Here is an 18,066-nt window from a genome sequence, read left to right as displayed (position 1 = left end):
CAACTAATAAGTCAAATGCATCTGTGTTTTAAAAATGAAATTTTGTAATGTGTGCTTCTGAAGGCACCATCTCAAAAGTGGCCTGATTTCAGGATGTGAAGAACTGGGGCTATCCCAAGTGGCAACAAAATCTTCAACAACTACATGGCAAAAACATGCTGCTTTCCATGCTGGTCCATGCTGGGGCCAGAAAGAAAAGAATCTTTGAAAGGATAGTGAGCAAGCCCAGTTCCAATCCTGGCTTTTGTTGTAGTTGTTATAGGTTATGTGTGGGTTTTGTGCCATACTGAGGCTTGAATTCAGAGACTCACAAGGCTTTTTTTTGATGAACTACCACTTGATGCACAGTTCTACTTCTAACTTTTTGCTGATTAATTGGAGATAAGAATCTCACAGACTTTTCTGCCCAGGCTGGCTTTGAACCATGATCCTCAGATCTTAACTTCCTGAGTAGCTCTATTGGTATGAGCCATCAGCACCTATATCTTAAATGAGAAGAAGGTAATCTCAGGGCTCCTCATTATTATTCTGCTAGTTGACTCCACATAGCCTGCAACTGAATGAATATTATATGGACAGGACACAACGTAACACTAATTTTTCCATAGGTAGCAGTAAAACACATGTCTTTGGGGGAGAGAAGAGAGGTCTCTATTTTTTTGTCTACATTTTCTAGTCTGTACAATGAACCATTAAGGATTTGTCTTAATTTTTAAAAGATATTGTCTAGAAAGATTGAATAATTGTAGTTACTTGGGGGGAATCACCTTTAAATTAACAATGAAAGTGAGCATTCCATGAGAATAAAATGAAATGTCATTTCAGACAGTACTGTGGGCTTAATTTTTTAAGGAAAATAGCAAGTGGTAGCAGAAGGATAGTGTAATCTGAGCTACTTTCACTGCTAATGGAAATCAGTACAATCACTTTGGGAAATAGTCTAGGAGCTCCTCAAAAGTTAAACAGAAACAGAAACTGGTGACAGAGTACTGCAGTTCAAAGCCAGCTCAGATAGGAAAAGTTATGAGATGCTTACCTCCAATTAACCACCCCAAAACTGGAAATGGAGCTGTGGCTCAAAGTAGTAGAGGCACTAGCCCTAAGCACAAAGACAGTTCCCAGGCTCTGAGTTCAAGCCTTATGACCAACAAAAAAAAAAAAAAAGAAAAAAGAAAGAAAGAAAAGAAAAACATAAAAATTAAACCTAAAGTCGCATGACCCATAATTCCACCCGCTATGTACCCAAAAGAATTGAAAACATATAATTACATGAAAACATATACAAATATTGAAGGTATCATTACTTAGACTTGGGGAGAAGGGCAGTACCAGAGTTTGAAGTCAGGGATTCATGCTTGCTAGGCAGGTGCTATACAGCTTGAGCCGTGTTTCTAGCCATCTAATAGTATTCAGAATATCCAAAAATGTAAAAACAGCCCAAGTGTCCATATACAGATAAATAAAATATGGGATATCCATGCAATGAAATATTATTTGATCATAAAAATTCAAAGGAAGAGCCGGGCACGGTGGCTGATGCCTGTAATCCTAGCTACTCAGGAGGCTGCGATCTGAGGATCAAGGTTCACAGCCAGCCCAGGCACAAAAAAACCTGAGACTCTTATCTCCAATGAACCTCTAGAAAACTGGAAGTGGGTCTTGGCCGGAGGATAGGGCAGTAGCCTTGAGCTGAAGAGCTTAGGGAGAGTGCCCAGACCAAGTTCAAGCCCCATGACCCACAAAAAAAAAAAAAATCCAAAGGAAGGAAGTAATGAAATGGAATATATACAATATGTTTGAACCTTGGCAACATGTTAAGTAAAAGAAACAGAGAAAAAGAAAGAGGAAGGAAAGGAGGCAGAAGAGAGCAGGGAGAGGAGGAGGAGACATGTGACAAGATTCCATCCTCTGGAAAGTCTAGAACAGGCACATTTATAAGGTGAAAAAGGAAGTGCTGTGGCACCCTCATGCTGAGAGAATGATGTCCCTACTGAAAGGAAGATTAGCAAAAGTGCACAAGATTTCTTTTCAGTGTGATGAAAAGGCTCATGTCAATGCAAATGATTGTACACATTTCTAAATGTATTTTTTTAAACACTGGAATGAACTTTGTAAAGTATGTGGATTAAATTTTAATAAACCTGGTACTCCATCCCCCAAAACGGAAAAAAGCAATCTGAATTAGGAATGGAGATCTGACTTATACAAAAGGGGGTGGGGGTGGCTTTTGGGGTGGGAGAACAAAGCCACTGGAAAGGAAGGGGATGGTAAAACGACACTAAAAAGTACCAAAGATGGGGTTCAACACACAACCAAATATCTGTGCAGATGGGAAAAGCTAGTCCTTGACCTAGGCCTGTGCTTCCTTCTCACCTAAGCCCTAGCATGTTACAGTTAAAGGACTGATAATATGGGTTGCTTCCCCTGACTCCCCTCAGGCATTGGAAAAACACTGGAATGAGAAAGTCAGAAACAGCCATCAGAAACTGACTTCATCAAAATCACACCACTCAGACGCACTTAGCAGGGCCTCATATCTGGTTCAAATCCTAGCACCCAGCGAGTTGGACTATCTGCTTTTTTTAATGGAAATTTCTTGGTCCTACCATGCAGCTGGCAGATGTTCTGAAAGGTAGCCAAGAATCCTGTGGGCTTTTTCTATGTCTTTTTTCTTTTTTCTGTTATCAGGTTGAACTCAGGGTATCATACTTGGTTTCTTGGCTTGTTTAGCTAGTGATCTACCACCTTGTTAACTTATCTTTATGGTATTATATTAGGTTTTTCTTTTGTTTTTTATTTTTGGGGGGTTTTTTGGTTTTGTTTTGGGGGGTTTTTTGTTAGTTAGTTTTTTTGGTCAGTCATGGGGCTTGAACTCTGGGCCTGGGTGTTGTCCCTGAGCTTTTCAGCTCATGAGTCACCAGCACCTGGCTTTATTAGTTTTTTTTTTTCCCTAATATCAGGCCTTGAACTCATTCTGCTTGGCTTTTTCACTCACAGCTGGTACTGTAGCCCTTGAAGCACACCCCATTTTGCTGGTAAATTGGGAGACAGGAATGTTAAGGACTTTTTTCTTCCCAGGCTGGCTTTCAAGTTGTGATCTTGGATAGCTAAGATTACAAGTGTAAGCCATTAGATTTCACATGCCTAATTTTTAAAAGAATAAAAATAAGCCAGGCATGGTGGCTCCCACCTGTAATCCTACTTATTCAGAAGGCTGAGATATGAGGATGAAGGTTCAAAGTCAGCCCAGGTAATAAAAACTGTGAGACTCTTTAATTCGGCACCAAAAAATGGGAAGTGGCACTGTGGCTCATGGGGTAAGGCGATAGTCTGGAGCTGAAGAGCTCAGGGACAGTGCCCAGACCAGAGATCAAGCCCCACAACTGACAAAAAAAGAAAAGAGACTAAAAATATCCATTCTCCACAACCTACCATGGCTCAGTTTTAGTCCCACATTCCTCTGGCTTATACTTTTCTTAAGCATCATAGAATATAAACACTGCAGGAACCTTGGATATTACTGACTTCAAGCTCCTCCTCAGAGACAAGAGGAAATGTCCCCACAGACAAAAGTCTCTTTGCCCAAGAACTAGAACCTACCTAGTTCCCCTCCACATTACCATGTAACATCACAAGAACCATGTATACAGGAGGTCTTTGGTTGCAACAAAATCAACCTCTACATACATAAGGGAGTGCCAATAAAGCTGTGACTCAATATATGAAATTAAAAGCTAACTCAAAGTATGGAATTTTAGACCCACTCTATTTTTTATTTTTTTTAATTTTTTTTGCCAGTCCTGGTCTTGAGCTCTGGGTCTGAGCACTGTCCTTGGACTTTCTCAAGGCTAGAGCTCTACCACCTGAGCCTCAGCACCACTTCTGGCTTTTTCCTATGTATGTGGAACCAAGGAATCGAACCTGGGTCTTTGTGCATGTTGGGCAAGCACTCCACCACTAGGCCAAACCCCCAGTCTCTCAGACTCATTCTAGAAGGAACCTGAAAGTCAGAAGATCATAATCTCTGATGAGGAAGCAGCCTCATCCCATAAACTAGAAGAACCCATCAAACAATGTTGAACACTGTGTACCCTCTGGGAGGTCCTCTGGGGAAACAATTATCCATAGTCTCCACCTAAACCTCATATGTACCATTCACCACCTCTGCTGCCCCTGCAAAGCTATTCTCACTCACTTTCCAGGCTGCTGCTAACTGTCTTCACTGCACAGCAAGGAACTTGTCTAAAATGTAATGGTGGATTTGGGATTTTCACAGATTAAGAGACACAGTTAGTAACCCTACCTGCCAAAGCCTTGCCAGTTTTCTCCTGGCTTTTCCTATTAGCAGCAACTCCTGTTCCTAACTGAACCCCGAAACTGGAAAACCAGCTGGTTTAAGTCAGTACCCAGGTAGCTGGTAGTATCTAGATGAATAAACATAAGGGCCCTTCACTAGAGAGTTTGTTTATATGGAAATGTATCTCACTGATATTATTAAGGGAAGCGTGATATCACTGAGCAGTAGAAAATGCAGCATTTCAATGTGAAGATCCATGTCTGTGTGCCATTTTGATCTGTAATTCCCTACAGGAACTGGGCCAAACCAGCTAACTGCTCTTATTTATTTATTAAGATTGAGTCGACTGTGATACTTGCCAGAACCACATTTATTGAGCACTCATCTAGAACTTTGGTGAGGTTGCTGTTTTGTTTTGTTTGTACTGGTACTAGGGATTTAATTCAGGAGTTCAAGCTCTTGTTTGGCTTTTTCACTTAAGGCTGATGCTCTATCACTTGAGCCACATTTCCACTCCCAGCTTTTTGCTGGTTAATTGGAGTTAAACATGTCATGAAACTTTTCTCGGGATGGATTCAAACCATGATCCTCCTATCTCAGCCTCCTAAGTAGTTAGGATTGCAGGCATGAGTCACCAGTGCCCAGCTATTTGTTAAGTTCTTTAAAGGTAGTGCTCCCTCAAATCTTTAAAGAAGATATATTATTACTCCATTTACAGAATGGGCAAGCTAGTGCAGAGTTGTGAGTCTATTTGCTGATGGCCCCACATCCAGGAAGCAATAGAGCTAAATTTTCAACTTGAGTAGTTCAACAAGTCCACCGAAGTCTCCTTTTATTTTTAACTCTTTAAGGAGTCAGTAGTATCAAATGCCAAGTTTAAAATGAGGGATGATGAAGAACCCTTCTTTATGTTTGGGTATTTGGGGTGGGAAGATGGTAAGTAGCTCTCTCTTTTTTTTAACTGCAGTTTTAAATCACTGTGCGAATCATTGCAAGACAATTTTTCTCAGGTCTCCTTATCATCTCTCTGTATGTATCAAAAGCCTTTCTACAAAGCCTGAGCTCATCTCTGGCTACTGACTCCTCCTTGTCTCATGGCTTCCAATGCTACATTTTCATAGAGTTGGCAATGGCTTATCCAGATCTGCTAGATGTGGAGGAACAGACTGCTTGTGTCTAAAATAATCAGAAAGAACAAGCAGCTTGCTTCTAGAACAATACCTTACAGGGTTTGTGAAAATTAGCCATAACGTGAAGACTTTTTTTTGTTACAAGAAGAAGCAACATCTCCCACAGAACTATATCTCCTGAGATTCATCCAATGAGAAAAACTCAAAGAGGGAGCCTAGCTGTCACCCACTCTGTCAGTCCACATCAGAGGACACAGTAAAATTGGTGCTAGGCTCTCTTCCACTCTGCTCCACTTCCACAGCCAGGGGAATACCTGGTATAATACCACAGGGATGTATGGTATTTAAAATTACAAGCTGTCAATGGACACTGACCACTTCTCCATAATCTCCCTAAATGTGAACGGGCTGAACAATCCAATCAAAAGACACAGAGCAGCAGACTGGATTAAGAAACACCACCCATCCATATGTGGCCTCCAAGAGACCCACCTCACTGCCAAAGACAGAAACAAATTCCAAGTGAAAGGCTGGAAACGAATTTTCCACTCCAATGCACCATGCAAAAAAGCAGGAGTAGCAATCTTAATCTCCGATAAAATTAACTTCTCAGTAAAATCAGTACACAAAGATAGAGACGGCCATTATATATTAGTAAAGGGTACAATCCATGCCCATAATATTACAGTTATAAACATCTACTCCCCCAACACGGGAGCACCCAAACTCATCAAACAAACTCTTTTAGAACTACAGAACAAGATAGACTCAAACACAATCATAGTGGGAGACCTCAATACTCCACTCTCAACAAATGACAGGTCAACTCAACAAAAGTTTAGCAAAGACACCATCGACTTAAATGACACCATAGCCCAGCTGGGCTTAACAGATATACACAGAGTCTTCCACCCAATGGCGAAACTTTTTACATTTTTCTCAGCAGCACATGGAACACACTCCAAAATAGATCATATAATAGTTCATACAGAAAACTTAAGCAGATACAAGAAGTCTGATATAATCCCATGCATCCTATCAGACCACAGTGGAGTCAGACTAATTCTGAACAATGCAGTCAAAGTCAAAGAACATTCAATCACATAGAAACTGAACAACACACTTTTGAATAACCCCTGGGTAACAGATCAGATCAGAAACGAAATTAAAAACTTCCTTGAATGTAATGACAATCAAGAAACATCACAAAGAAACTTATGGGACACAGCAAAGGCAGTTCTAAGAGGCAAATTTATCGCACTACAAGCGCATATTAAAAAGACAGAAGAAGAGCACATAAATAACCTTAAAAAAAAAACTGAAACACCTAGAGGAGCAAGAAAAAGTTAATTCTAAAACAGTTAGAAGGACAGAAATAACAAAAATAAAATCAGAAATTTCAGAGATTGAAATAAGATCTATTATACAAAAAATTGATAAATCAAAAAGTTGGTTCTTTGAAAGAGTCAACAAAATTGACAGACCCTTGGCAAGATTAATCAAAAAAAGGAAAGGGGAGACTCAAATAAACAAGATTAGAGACCCCACGGGAACAATCACAACTGATTCCCAAGAAATTCAGTCCATAATGAATAGGTACTACCAGGGCCTATATTCAAAGAAACAAGAAAATCTAGTAGAAATGGATGATTTCTTAAATAAATATAGGCTACCCACACTGAACAACGATGAGGTAAACAAATTGAACAGACCAATTTCTTATAACGAAATTGTGGAAGCAATCAGGGAAATCCCAACCAAAAAAAGCCCAGGTCCAGATGGTTTCACTGTGGAATTCTACAAGACATTTAAAGATGAAATAACACCTATATTCTTGAAACTCTTCCGAGAAATAGAAACAGAAGGAGCAATACCAAACTCATTTTATGAAGCTAATATTACTCTCATCCCCAAACCAGGGAAAGACCCAACAAAAAAAAGAAAACTACAGACCTATCTCTCTAATGAACACAGATGCAAAACTCCTCAATAAAATATTAGCCAACAGAATCCAGAAACAAATTTAAAAAATCATACACTATGATCAAGTGGGCTTCATCCCACAAATGCAAGGCTGGTTTAACATTCGCAAATCAATCAATGTAATACATCATATCAATAGAGCTAAAGATAAGAATCATATGATAATTTCTCTGGACGCGGAGAAGGCATTTGACAAAATACAACATCCATTCATGTTGAAAGCACTAGAAAAAACAGGAATAAGAGGTACATTCCTCAAAATAGTGAAAGCTATATATGAAAAACCTACAGCCAGTATTATACTAAATGGTGAAAGACTGGAACCATTCACCTTAAAATCAGGAACTAGACAGGGATGCCCACTCTCTCCACTTCTCTTCAATATAGTGCTGGAACCCTTAGCCAGAGCAATAAGACAAGAAAAGGACATCAAAGGGATCCACATAGGGAAAGAAGAAATTAAACTATCCTTATTCGCAGCGACATGATCCTCTACTTGAGTGACCCAACAAACTCCACTCCCAAACTACTAGAATTAATAAACCACTTTAGCAAAGTGGCAGGATATAAAATCAACCCTCAGAAGTCAGTAGCCTTCTTGTACACCAACAATACACAAACAGAAGGCCAAATCAAGAAAATGATCCCATTTGCAATAGCCCCCAAAACAATAAAATACTTAGGAATATACTTAACCAAAGAAGTAAAGGAATTATTCAATGAAAATTATAAAAGCCTAATGAAAGAAATTAAAGAGGACACTAGGAAATGGAAAGACATCCCATGGCTAGGGAGAATCAACATAGTGAAAATGGCTATACTGCCAAAACTGATATACAAATTCAATGCAATCCCCATCAAAATCCCAAAGACATTCTTTATGGAAATTGAAGATATAATCCAAAGATTCATATGGAACAAGAAAAGACCTAGAATAGCCAAAACAACTCTAGGCAAAAAGAGCAATGCTGGTGGCATTACACTACCAGACTTCAAACTCTACTATAGAGCCAAAGTAACAAAAACTGCTTGGTACTGGCACAAAAACATACCAGAAGATCAGTGGAACAGAATAGAAGACCCAGAAATAGAAGCATATACCTATAGGCAACTTGTATTTGACAAAGGAGCCAAAGATGTACAATGGAACAAACACAGTCTATTCCATTATTGGTGCTGGCAAAACTGGGCAGACACATGCAGAAAACTAAAAATTGACCCTAGCCTTCCGCCATGCACAAGCATTAACTCAAAGCGGATCAAAGACCTCAACGTCAGACCGGAAACCGTGAAATTGCTACATGATAATGTAGGAGAGACACTGGAACTCATAGGCATAGGCAACAGATTCCTGAACAGAATCCCAGGGTCACAACAGATTGGAGAGAGACTCAATAAATGGGACTACCTAAAAATAAAAAGTTTCTGTACAGATAAAAACATAGTTGCAAAAGTAGAGAGACAGCCAACCAACTGGGAAAAGATATTCACCAACAATATATCTGACAAATGCTTAATATCCAGTATCTACAGGGAAATCAAGAAACTAATCCCCCAAAAACCCAATAAACCATACATTAAATGGGCAAGGGAACTAAAGAGAGACTTATCAGAAGAAGAGATTAAAATGGCAGAAAAGCATATGAGAAAATGTTCATCATCTATGGTCATAAAGGAAATGCAAATTAAAACAACCCTAAGATACCACCTTACCCCAACAAGAATGGCCAAGATTTTGAACTCAGACAATGACAATTGCTGACGGGGTTGTGGAGAAAAAGGAACCCTACTGCACTGCTGGTGGGATTGTAAACTAGTTCAGCCACTCTGGAAAGCAGTGTGGAGGTTCCTTAAAGAACTGAAAATAGACCTTCCCTATGATCCTGCCATACCACTTCTGGGCATCTATCCTGAACAGCATGACCCAGGATATTATAAAGACACCTGCTCAGCTATGTTCATCTCTGCACTATTCACAATAGCCAGGCGATGGAAACAATCCAGATGCCCTACTGCAGATGAATGGATACAGAAAATGTGGTATATGTACACAATGGAATTCTACATAGCCAATAGACAAGATAAAATAATGGCATTCGCAGGGAAGTGGATGAATCTAGAGCGAATCATGCTGAGTGAGACAAGTCAAGACCTAAGGAACAAAGGCACATGGTATCCTTAATATGCGGTTATTAAATCCAAAGTGTACAAAATCGAGGACTCAATAACTGCATACCCAAAGCAATGGACATGGTAATGGAAATACAAACATAACTATATAGACAAAAAAACCTATGACTCTATAATCATAATGTTTTATTTCATAAATTGATATGTTTCTATGACATACAAACCATTAGCCTAATTTTGATTAAGTTCTAAAGACTAAGACCCAGAGAATGTAATTAGAGATTCCCTCCTTGAACAATTGTTTGTTAAACTTGTCATTTAAAATATGATGTAAACATAAGCCATATAATTAATGATTGTTGTTCTTAAGGTACTATGTTATCTCCCATCACTTTTACTGTCCCTTGGTTATCTCATATTGTTACACTATCTCACTTTGTTACCTGATATATTGGTTATATTTGAATTTGGTTATCTGAAATTGGATAGGGAATGGAGGAAAACAAGATAAGGGGTGGGGGAGGGGGGAAGGGAAATGGGGACCATGACATGTGAAAGGGTATCAATGTGTGGGAATTAATGCACCATTTATCTGGCAAATATCATGTAACCCTTCTATTAATTACAATAAAAAATATATTAAAAAATAAATAAATAAAAAATAAAATTACAAGCTGTGTGTGCCCTTCTAGTCACCATATTCATGAAGACCCCCTCAAGGAAAAAGGCCCAAAGTCAACTGAGCTATTAGAGATCCCAAAACTCGTTTCTTTAATCAAGCCAATCGTGCCTCAAAGCTCCTTTCCCACACTTCTCTTGCTTTCCAAGTTAGTGGAATGGCTTGTCTGAGGGTGGACAGTGTCTTCTTGAAGCCTGAACTTAAGGTCTATGAGGCCCTCCAGGAACCAGACACACACTCCAATCTCATGTCTCTTCCTACTCCCCACACTTCGGGCTGGCCATACAGATCTCTATAGTGGTCACTGCTGTATCAGAGTGTCTGGCATAAGAAGATATCACATGACCATTTACTGTATCAGCAAATACTTGCATTGCTCTAAATGAACCATGTACTTTTGCACCTGTAGGTCTTGGATCAAGCTATTCTCTCTGACTGAATTGTCTTTCCTGGCTAACTTCTTTACCTTTCACAAGAATCAGCAAATCATCTTTGTCTCTCTCTCTAAACTATATTAAAGGCCCAACTTTCTCAAAGGATCCTAAGGGTGATTGAAAAGACTTGGTTTACTTTAACAAAGGCATCTAAATTTATATTTAAATGAGTGTTGACCCTTTAAAGAAGTCAGTGTTCAATTTAAGTGACCAGTTGGGCTTATGGCTCGTAACTTGAGTTCCTTATCTTTCTAATCACTGCAACAGAATACTTGGCATAAAAAACTTAAGTAGAAGAAGAGTCTCTTTTGCTGCCTTCCACCCCTCCCGCCCCATTCCAGGGTCTTCATTTTATCATGACAGGTAGTGAAGACTGAAGAAGTTCACATGGCAGACAGGAAGGAGAAAGAAGCAGTAACGGGAAGGAGTCACGGCAAGATATTGCTCCAAATTCTTTGAGGCTCACCTCCACAGTTCCATCACCTCTCAATAGTCTGTTCAAATAGTCCACCTAGTCATCTATTAGGTCAGTGTCTTATGATCTGCTTGTCTCTGGGAATGTTCTCACAGACACATCCAGGGTTAAGTTTTACTAATCTCCTGGGGATTTCTCAAAACAATCTAGTTGATAATCAAGATCAGCAAGCACTGAAAATTTTCTTAGAGGGCTCAGAAATGTGTAAAAGTTTCCCAGAACACCATATTACTAAGGTGTCATCCCTCTTTCTACTTCCCCAAATTCTTACTAAATCCAAAATCAAAACTAAAAGATAACTTGCAGATCATTTCAGCCTCTCTTTTTACAGGGATGAGGTAGAAACAGACCTAGGAACAGGTGAGGTGATCCCAGAGACCAAATAAAAAGTTGGTGGCAGATATCTGTTGAAATGTCAGCTTGTTTGTATACCCACTGAACACTTTAACCATTCTCCTCAAGCACAGAAGAACCATCCAGTCACTTCCTTCTCATGCCTGCTTTGACTTGTATTCCATTTCACTTTGGTTTTACTTTCATAGACTAAAGAATAATATAATGCTGAAAATGGAAAGAAAAAAGGTGGCATGTTTTAAGAGCTTCAATTTTTTTTTCATTAGACATATTATGTCCGGACATGGGGAACAACAGCTAATCTCAAGTTTCTAAGGGAATTAACTATTTTTTAGTTCAACATTCTTAAACCATCTTTTGCAGAGCATTATCTCCATTTTCACTATTCTTTGTTTCTTTTCTTTAAGCTTCTTAAACTCCTCTTTAAAAACATGAATATCTAGTTTAACCTCCACCTATCAAAACTAACAAATAAATAATCTAAATAAAGCATACATGGTATATGTAATGACATTCTTTCCTTCACATTTTTATACAGTTCATGTACCACTTAAAATCCCTCTGCATACTACTATAACATATGCACAACATTATAGAAAAATCAAGTTTTTACTCTAAGGTATAGTTGATTGTCTCCAATGCAAATCATTACTAGTATTCTCCTTAGTTTCTGTTCAGTCTCCTGGATTCATCTACTTTATCTGAAGTAGTAGTATCACATACAGATCAGGAACCAAAGCTGATCTTCACACTATTAACCTTTCTTATCAGCTACTAGATCACTATGCCTCCCACACATTTGATCTGTGACTCTGTTTGAAAGAAGCCTTTCCTCTAATGTTCTCCACTGGCGATTAATAAATTACGAACAAACAGCAAAAATAATTACCCTTTCACCTACAAAAACACTGGTGACTACATCTTAACGGTCTACCAGTGACATACAGCTTTACCCAGCATAATGGATGCAAATGTGTAACAGGATATGGTTAAGTTATTTTCACACAAGCTGTCACTTGTCACACAAATTACATGGGCTTCTATTAGCTGCCTAATTCACAGCTTTTTTTTAAACCCAACTCATAATACCTTATTCCCAGATTTCCTGGAGAAGGCAGATCACACCCATAAAACCTCCAAATAATAATGGCTTTAAAAAAGCACTTTATGGAAAAGAAAATTCTGCTGTGATGAATAAATAATGTTAGGTCAAAATCACTCAAAGATGAAAAAAAAAGAAATCTTCAGAGGAAGATGGAGAGCTGGGGAGGAGGAGAGGCTGTAAGAGCATGTGAGAAACCCAAGTCTAGATATCTGAGCAGGAACATGGCAAGCTGGCTGAATGGTTTCTGGGTGTGCTTGCTAGGGCAAGGGTGCTTCTGGCGGGGTGCTTCTGGTGCCATGCGAAGTCTATGGTTGAGGCTGCTTTCCTTCATCCATCTAGGCCTTCTGTGGACATTCCAGAGAAGCAGTGACTGGAGAGCCTAAAAAATAGAGGCTCTGGAGCCTGAAGCTGGAGCCTTGATATCAGGCTTTTGTTGCCATTTCAAGAAAGTAGTAGCTGCTTTTGCATACTTCCTGGTTATTCATGGCTCTAATGTCTTAGAGTTGAGGCATTTTGTTTCCCTTTCTTGTGATAACATCAGTATTTATTGAATCGGCACTGTTTGAGGCAGTCTCCTTGTATGAGTGCATGTAAGAAGATCATGGGAATTTAAATGTGGAAGGAGCTTTAGCTAACATGGTAAAGGAAACTCTGAGCCTCTGTCAGGAGCAATGAGTATTTCCCCCTATTGACCAAGAGACCTTGAGCAAGTAAGTTCTGGCTCTCTTTGGGCCTCAATCTTCTTATGTGTAGGCCATGAGATATGAAAAATGATAAGATTATTTCTACAGCAATGATGACTCTGAGCCAGCTATCTCAGGTACTATGTTGGATATATCGCATTCTGAGTCAGAAATTACCCCAATCAATTAGCAATGTCTGTCACCACAGCCCAGAGATCTAGGGCAGGCATATCTTCTATTTGTTGTCTTTAGACTAAAGCATCTCTACATCTGCTTCTTGCTCAAATTACTTGAATTCATGAGTCTTTCCCAACTATCTTACTAGAGGTAGTTGCTTCATAAATTAAAAAGGAGAATATGGGTTTATTTTGAACCTCATAGACTTCATTTCTGAGTTTGAGCATGTGATTTTTTTTTTTTGCCAGTCCTGGGCTTGAGCTCAGGGACTGAGCCCTGTCCTTGGACTTTCTCAAGGCTAGAGCTCTACCACTTGAGCCTCAGCACCACTTCCGGCTTTTCTATATATGTGGTACCGAGGAATCGAACCCGGGTCTTCATGCATGCTAGGCAAGCACTTTAACCACTAGGCCAAACTCCCAGCCCCGAGCATGTGATTTTTATCAAGTAGTTTCACCTCAATAAGTTCCAATATATTAGCTACAAAATAAAACACAAATATTTAATCTACAAAGCAGCACGTGTTGGTATATTTTTTCAGTGCTAGGGGTCAAACCTAGGGCCTCAGACACACTAGGTAAGTGTGCTACTACTGAACTATGCCCCGCATCTTTAGGAATTAAAGAATAAGTATGGAAAGCATCAAGTGTTGCAACTGGCATACTGCTGATATTCGATTAAGTAGAAGCTCTGATTATTCTATTAACCGCAAACTCGTTTAGCTACAACTTCTGTCTTATGATTTATAACACACAAGTGCATACAATGAAAATTAATTCTCATATTTTTCTCTTAAAGAATAAGCCTAAGCTGAGCACTGGTGGCTCACTACTGTAATCCTACTTAGGAAGCTGAGACTGAGAATCACAGTTTGAAGCTAGCCCAAGCAGGAAAATCAATGAGACTATTAGCTCGAACTAAGCACACACACGCACACGCACACACACACACACACACACACACACTCCAGAAATTGAGCTATGGCTCAGGTGGTAGAGTACTAGCCTTGAGCAAAACAGCTCAGGGACAGTTTCCAGACCAAGTTCAAGACACAGGACTGGCACTGAAAGGGAGGAGGAGGAGGAGGAGGAGGAGGAGGAGGAGGAGGAGGAGGAGGAGGAGGAGGAGGAGAACTTTGAGCTCCACAAGAGAAATGATATTTAAATTTTAATTATGGAAAATTACAGGAAATGTGCCAATTATGGATATAATGAAGTATTAGAGAGCTATTACCATTTCAAGTTTATGTACATATAACTACTCTTGTTTTACTGATATCTTTGCCCATTTACTGATCTTCCAACCAAATTGGACTTTTTAAGCAAATTCTGGGATTTTATTTCGTCTCATCACTTCATCCTATCTTTGAATCAACAGATATTCTTAATTGTTGTAATTGCAAAGATATTTGTTTTTAATCAGATAGCATGTCAACTACAATCAAACTTGAGAAATTATTTACTTGCGCTAGTCCAGGAAAGTCACTGACAAGTGTATTCTTTAAAAAAAAAAAAAAAACAATAATAATGCTAAGGGGCTGGCTTGGGAGGCCACGTGGGATCTGTGGTATGCATGATTTATTATGGCTACACAAAGTGAGTTATTTCATTCTTTCAGATATTTATGACACTGTTAACACACTGAATACATCAACATCAAAATTAATCATGAATAATATTTAATTAGTGCTTGACAAGGATCAATTTGGCAACTCTTTTTGTTCTCTCTCCTTCCCCCAAATAGAAAAATAGTCATAAACTAAAGTGTTTTATTTTTTCCATCTGCTTCTGGTAAAGTGCATCCCTGAACTGCTAACTTCCTTGAGATCTTCTGAACTTTCATATGCCCAGGTAATTAGACTCAGATGCCGTCCGGACTGCGATTATAAATCAAGTGTGTGTAAGTGTGTGCAAGCAAAGAACAGAATGCTCACACCAAGAAGGGTGTTGCTGTTTCTCACAGATCTGCCTGTGGAAAGGATGAACTTTCCAAACCATGGAGCCCCTTCTCACACCTCTCCCGCCACCACAAAGCACTATTACAAGCTTAGTTCTTTATTTACAAAAGGAACACGTTCCTTTGGACTCTCAATAAAAAACAAATACTGCCTAGAGATCTGCAAGGTACAATCATGAAGACTAGGGCTCACAGAAGGCATACAGCAATAGAATCTTTTCAACCAGCTTATTAACATCTACAGCAATGACTGGCTTAAAGAATGTTGGTATTCCTGTAAACCACAAACCTATGGCAGCATTTTGTTCTACAAAGAACAAATTGTCTTGTAACAATATATGTGTTCCTTTGATTTTAACCAAACAGCAGTATTTGTTCCAGTCAATGACTTATTTTCTATTGTGGAGCCAGGGGCTACAGGATTTATGATATCTAAAAAGAAGCATTGAGGGGCCAGGAGCACAGGCTAGTGGTGGAGTACTCACCCAGCATGCAGGACACTCGGGGTTCCTCAGTACCACATACACAGAAAAAGCCGGAAGTGGAGCTGTGGCTCTAGTGACAGAGCGGTATCCTTGAGCAAAATGTGTCCAAGGACAGTGCCCAGTCCCTGAGTTCAAATCCCAGGACTGGAAAAAAAATAAAAATAAAAAAGTTTTGAATAGATGGTTTTTAACACTTCCCATAAAGGATCTTCTTTTCTTTCTTTGGTTTGTTGTTTAGGTGGTTGGATGGATGGCTGGTTGGCTGATTGGCTGGTTTTTGAGGCAAGGCCTCACTATATAGATCAGATGAGCTTCAAATTTTCAATCCTTTACTTAATGTTTCTGAGTACTGCCTAGTTTTCTTTATGTCTGACTCATGTCAAGTAAAACTAGAGTTACAGATCCTCCTAGAGAGAAGATTCATCATCTTGGAAAGCCTAAGGAGCAGACAATCCATTGAATTTGCTGAAGAAATCTATGTTCCAAGCCTGGAACATCTGTATCTAAGCCTCACAACCACCCTAAGTTAAAGCTTAGGTGTGGTGAGATTTCCAGCACCTCTGAATTCATGAGTCATGAGGTCTAAGCCAGGTCTGTATAACCCCCAGAGATCAAGTTTGCATGATAAAGCTGATCTTTATAACGGACCTTCCATCTTCATGATTATAACATTCATTGACACCTTGTTCTAGGAACTGTATGTGTGTGTGTGTACATATATATAATGTGAATTGCTCTATATTGCCTATCTTAAAAAGAATAAAAACAAGGCTTGAAAGGCTAAGTAACCTGCCCACCATCACACAAGGAAGTCCTCTGACTCCTAAACATCTTTCATAGTTATTCTGCTACCTCACTCTCACAATTTCATGAAAGATATGATACCAGAAGTTCTGATGTGAGGCCCCTAAACTTGTCAACTTTTCTGACTGCTTGGATAAGTGCTAGGTGAGTTTTGTTCCATGTAAGGACATGAATGCTTTAAATTCTAAGCCCTCTAAGCAAACTACAGTTGAGTAGTTTTTCACAAAGAAGGTACCATGGGAACCAGCCAAAGCTTATCATGAAAAGCTAAGCTCTAGAAGGTAATATTAAAGGGAAATTCCTATCTGCTTTTCCCCTCTCCCTCTACTCAATGCTGAATTTTCCTCCCTCATGTTTTGGTAGACAAAGTTACTAGATCTGGTTTCTGCTTCACTGATTTTTCCACATGCAACATGATAGCTTCTGGAAACAGAGCAATGATTATGAGATCATTAAACTATGTGGGTTTTAATTAAAGGAAGGTCCTACCTGGAGAGGAAAGTAAGCTTGTTAGTGACTAAGGAAAGTGCCAGCGGAATTCAATTCACCAAGCTCTCTGTCTTTCCAGGCTCTGCCTCTGCTTCACCCTCCCCGAGTGGGCCCAAATCTGCTCCAAACCCAATTCAAAGTGGATTAGCTCACTTAAAATTTTACATGTGGCATTTTTCCAAACAGGCCGCAAGAAGGGAAAAGTTAGTATACTAAGACAGCAATCACTTCCAAAGCTAAGAAAATAGAAAAAGAAAAACAGAAAAGAACAAAAATCTAAATTGCCAAAATGAATAAATTGGCTTTCTTGCAAAACAGTATTGCACAGCAAGAATACAAATATTATTCATGTTAAGGAAAGAGTTGAGCTACCATGTGATTTATAGGCACTTCAAATGCCATACAGGAAGTAAATGGGAAAAAGTAGGGTACAAGGTCACCCACTAGACAGGAGTCAACTTGAGGGTAAAGTGAAAAAACTTGAGGAAGGGAGCACACAGTTCAACAGGCCCTACTAAATTCTGATCTGTCCTCGCTTTGAAGAAATTGGGAAAAGTCAAATATTAAGGTGAATATGCTGCTAAGGGCATGATCATCACAACCTACTGAAGATATTTTCTTCCAAAATAGAATTCTTGCAATAGACCAAGACGCCTGTGTCAAAGAGACAGTTCATAAGCAAAAGAGGAGGTTCAACTGAAGCCATCCATTATCTGTGACCAGTCAGTCATGTGAACAGCCAGCAGTTCCCAGTCAAAGGGTATAAGAGGCTCTATCCTGGACAGAACCCGGAGTCCACAATGCACTTTATTATGAGGGGTGTGTTTGATTTTAATCTAACTATTCCGGATTGCCCAATAAGCAGGAAGAGTCTCTGGAAGCAGC

At 39.3% G+C, this 18,066-nt stretch overlaps 1 protein-coding gene across 1 annotated transcript in view; it reads right to left on the bottom strand.

The window, feature by feature from the left end:
- The window catches only part of LOC150053012 (uncharacterized), a 132,533-nt gene extending 116,510 nt beyond the window's left edge, over nucleotides 1-16,023 (bottom strand). The window contains exon 1 of the mRNA XM_090348927.1: nucleotides 15,889-16,023. Within this exon, the coding sequence (XP_090205053.1) occupies nucleotides 15,889-15,895 (7 nt within the window). The 5' untranslated portion in view covers nucleotides 15,896-16,023. The remainder of the gene's footprint in view (nucleotides 1-15,888) is intronic.
- Between the last annotated feature and the right edge of the window lie 2,043 nt (nucleotides 16,024-18,066).

Source organism: Megascapheus bottae, chromosome 16, assembly GCF_031878675.1.
Source record: "Megascapheus bottae isolate mThoBot1 chromosome 16, mThoBot2.hap1, whole genome shotgun sequence".
NCBI lineage: Eukaryota > Metazoa > Chordata > Mammalia > Rodentia > Geomyidae > Megascapheus > Megascapheus bottae.
This window is presented reverse-complemented; position numbering and strand designations above follow the sequence as displayed.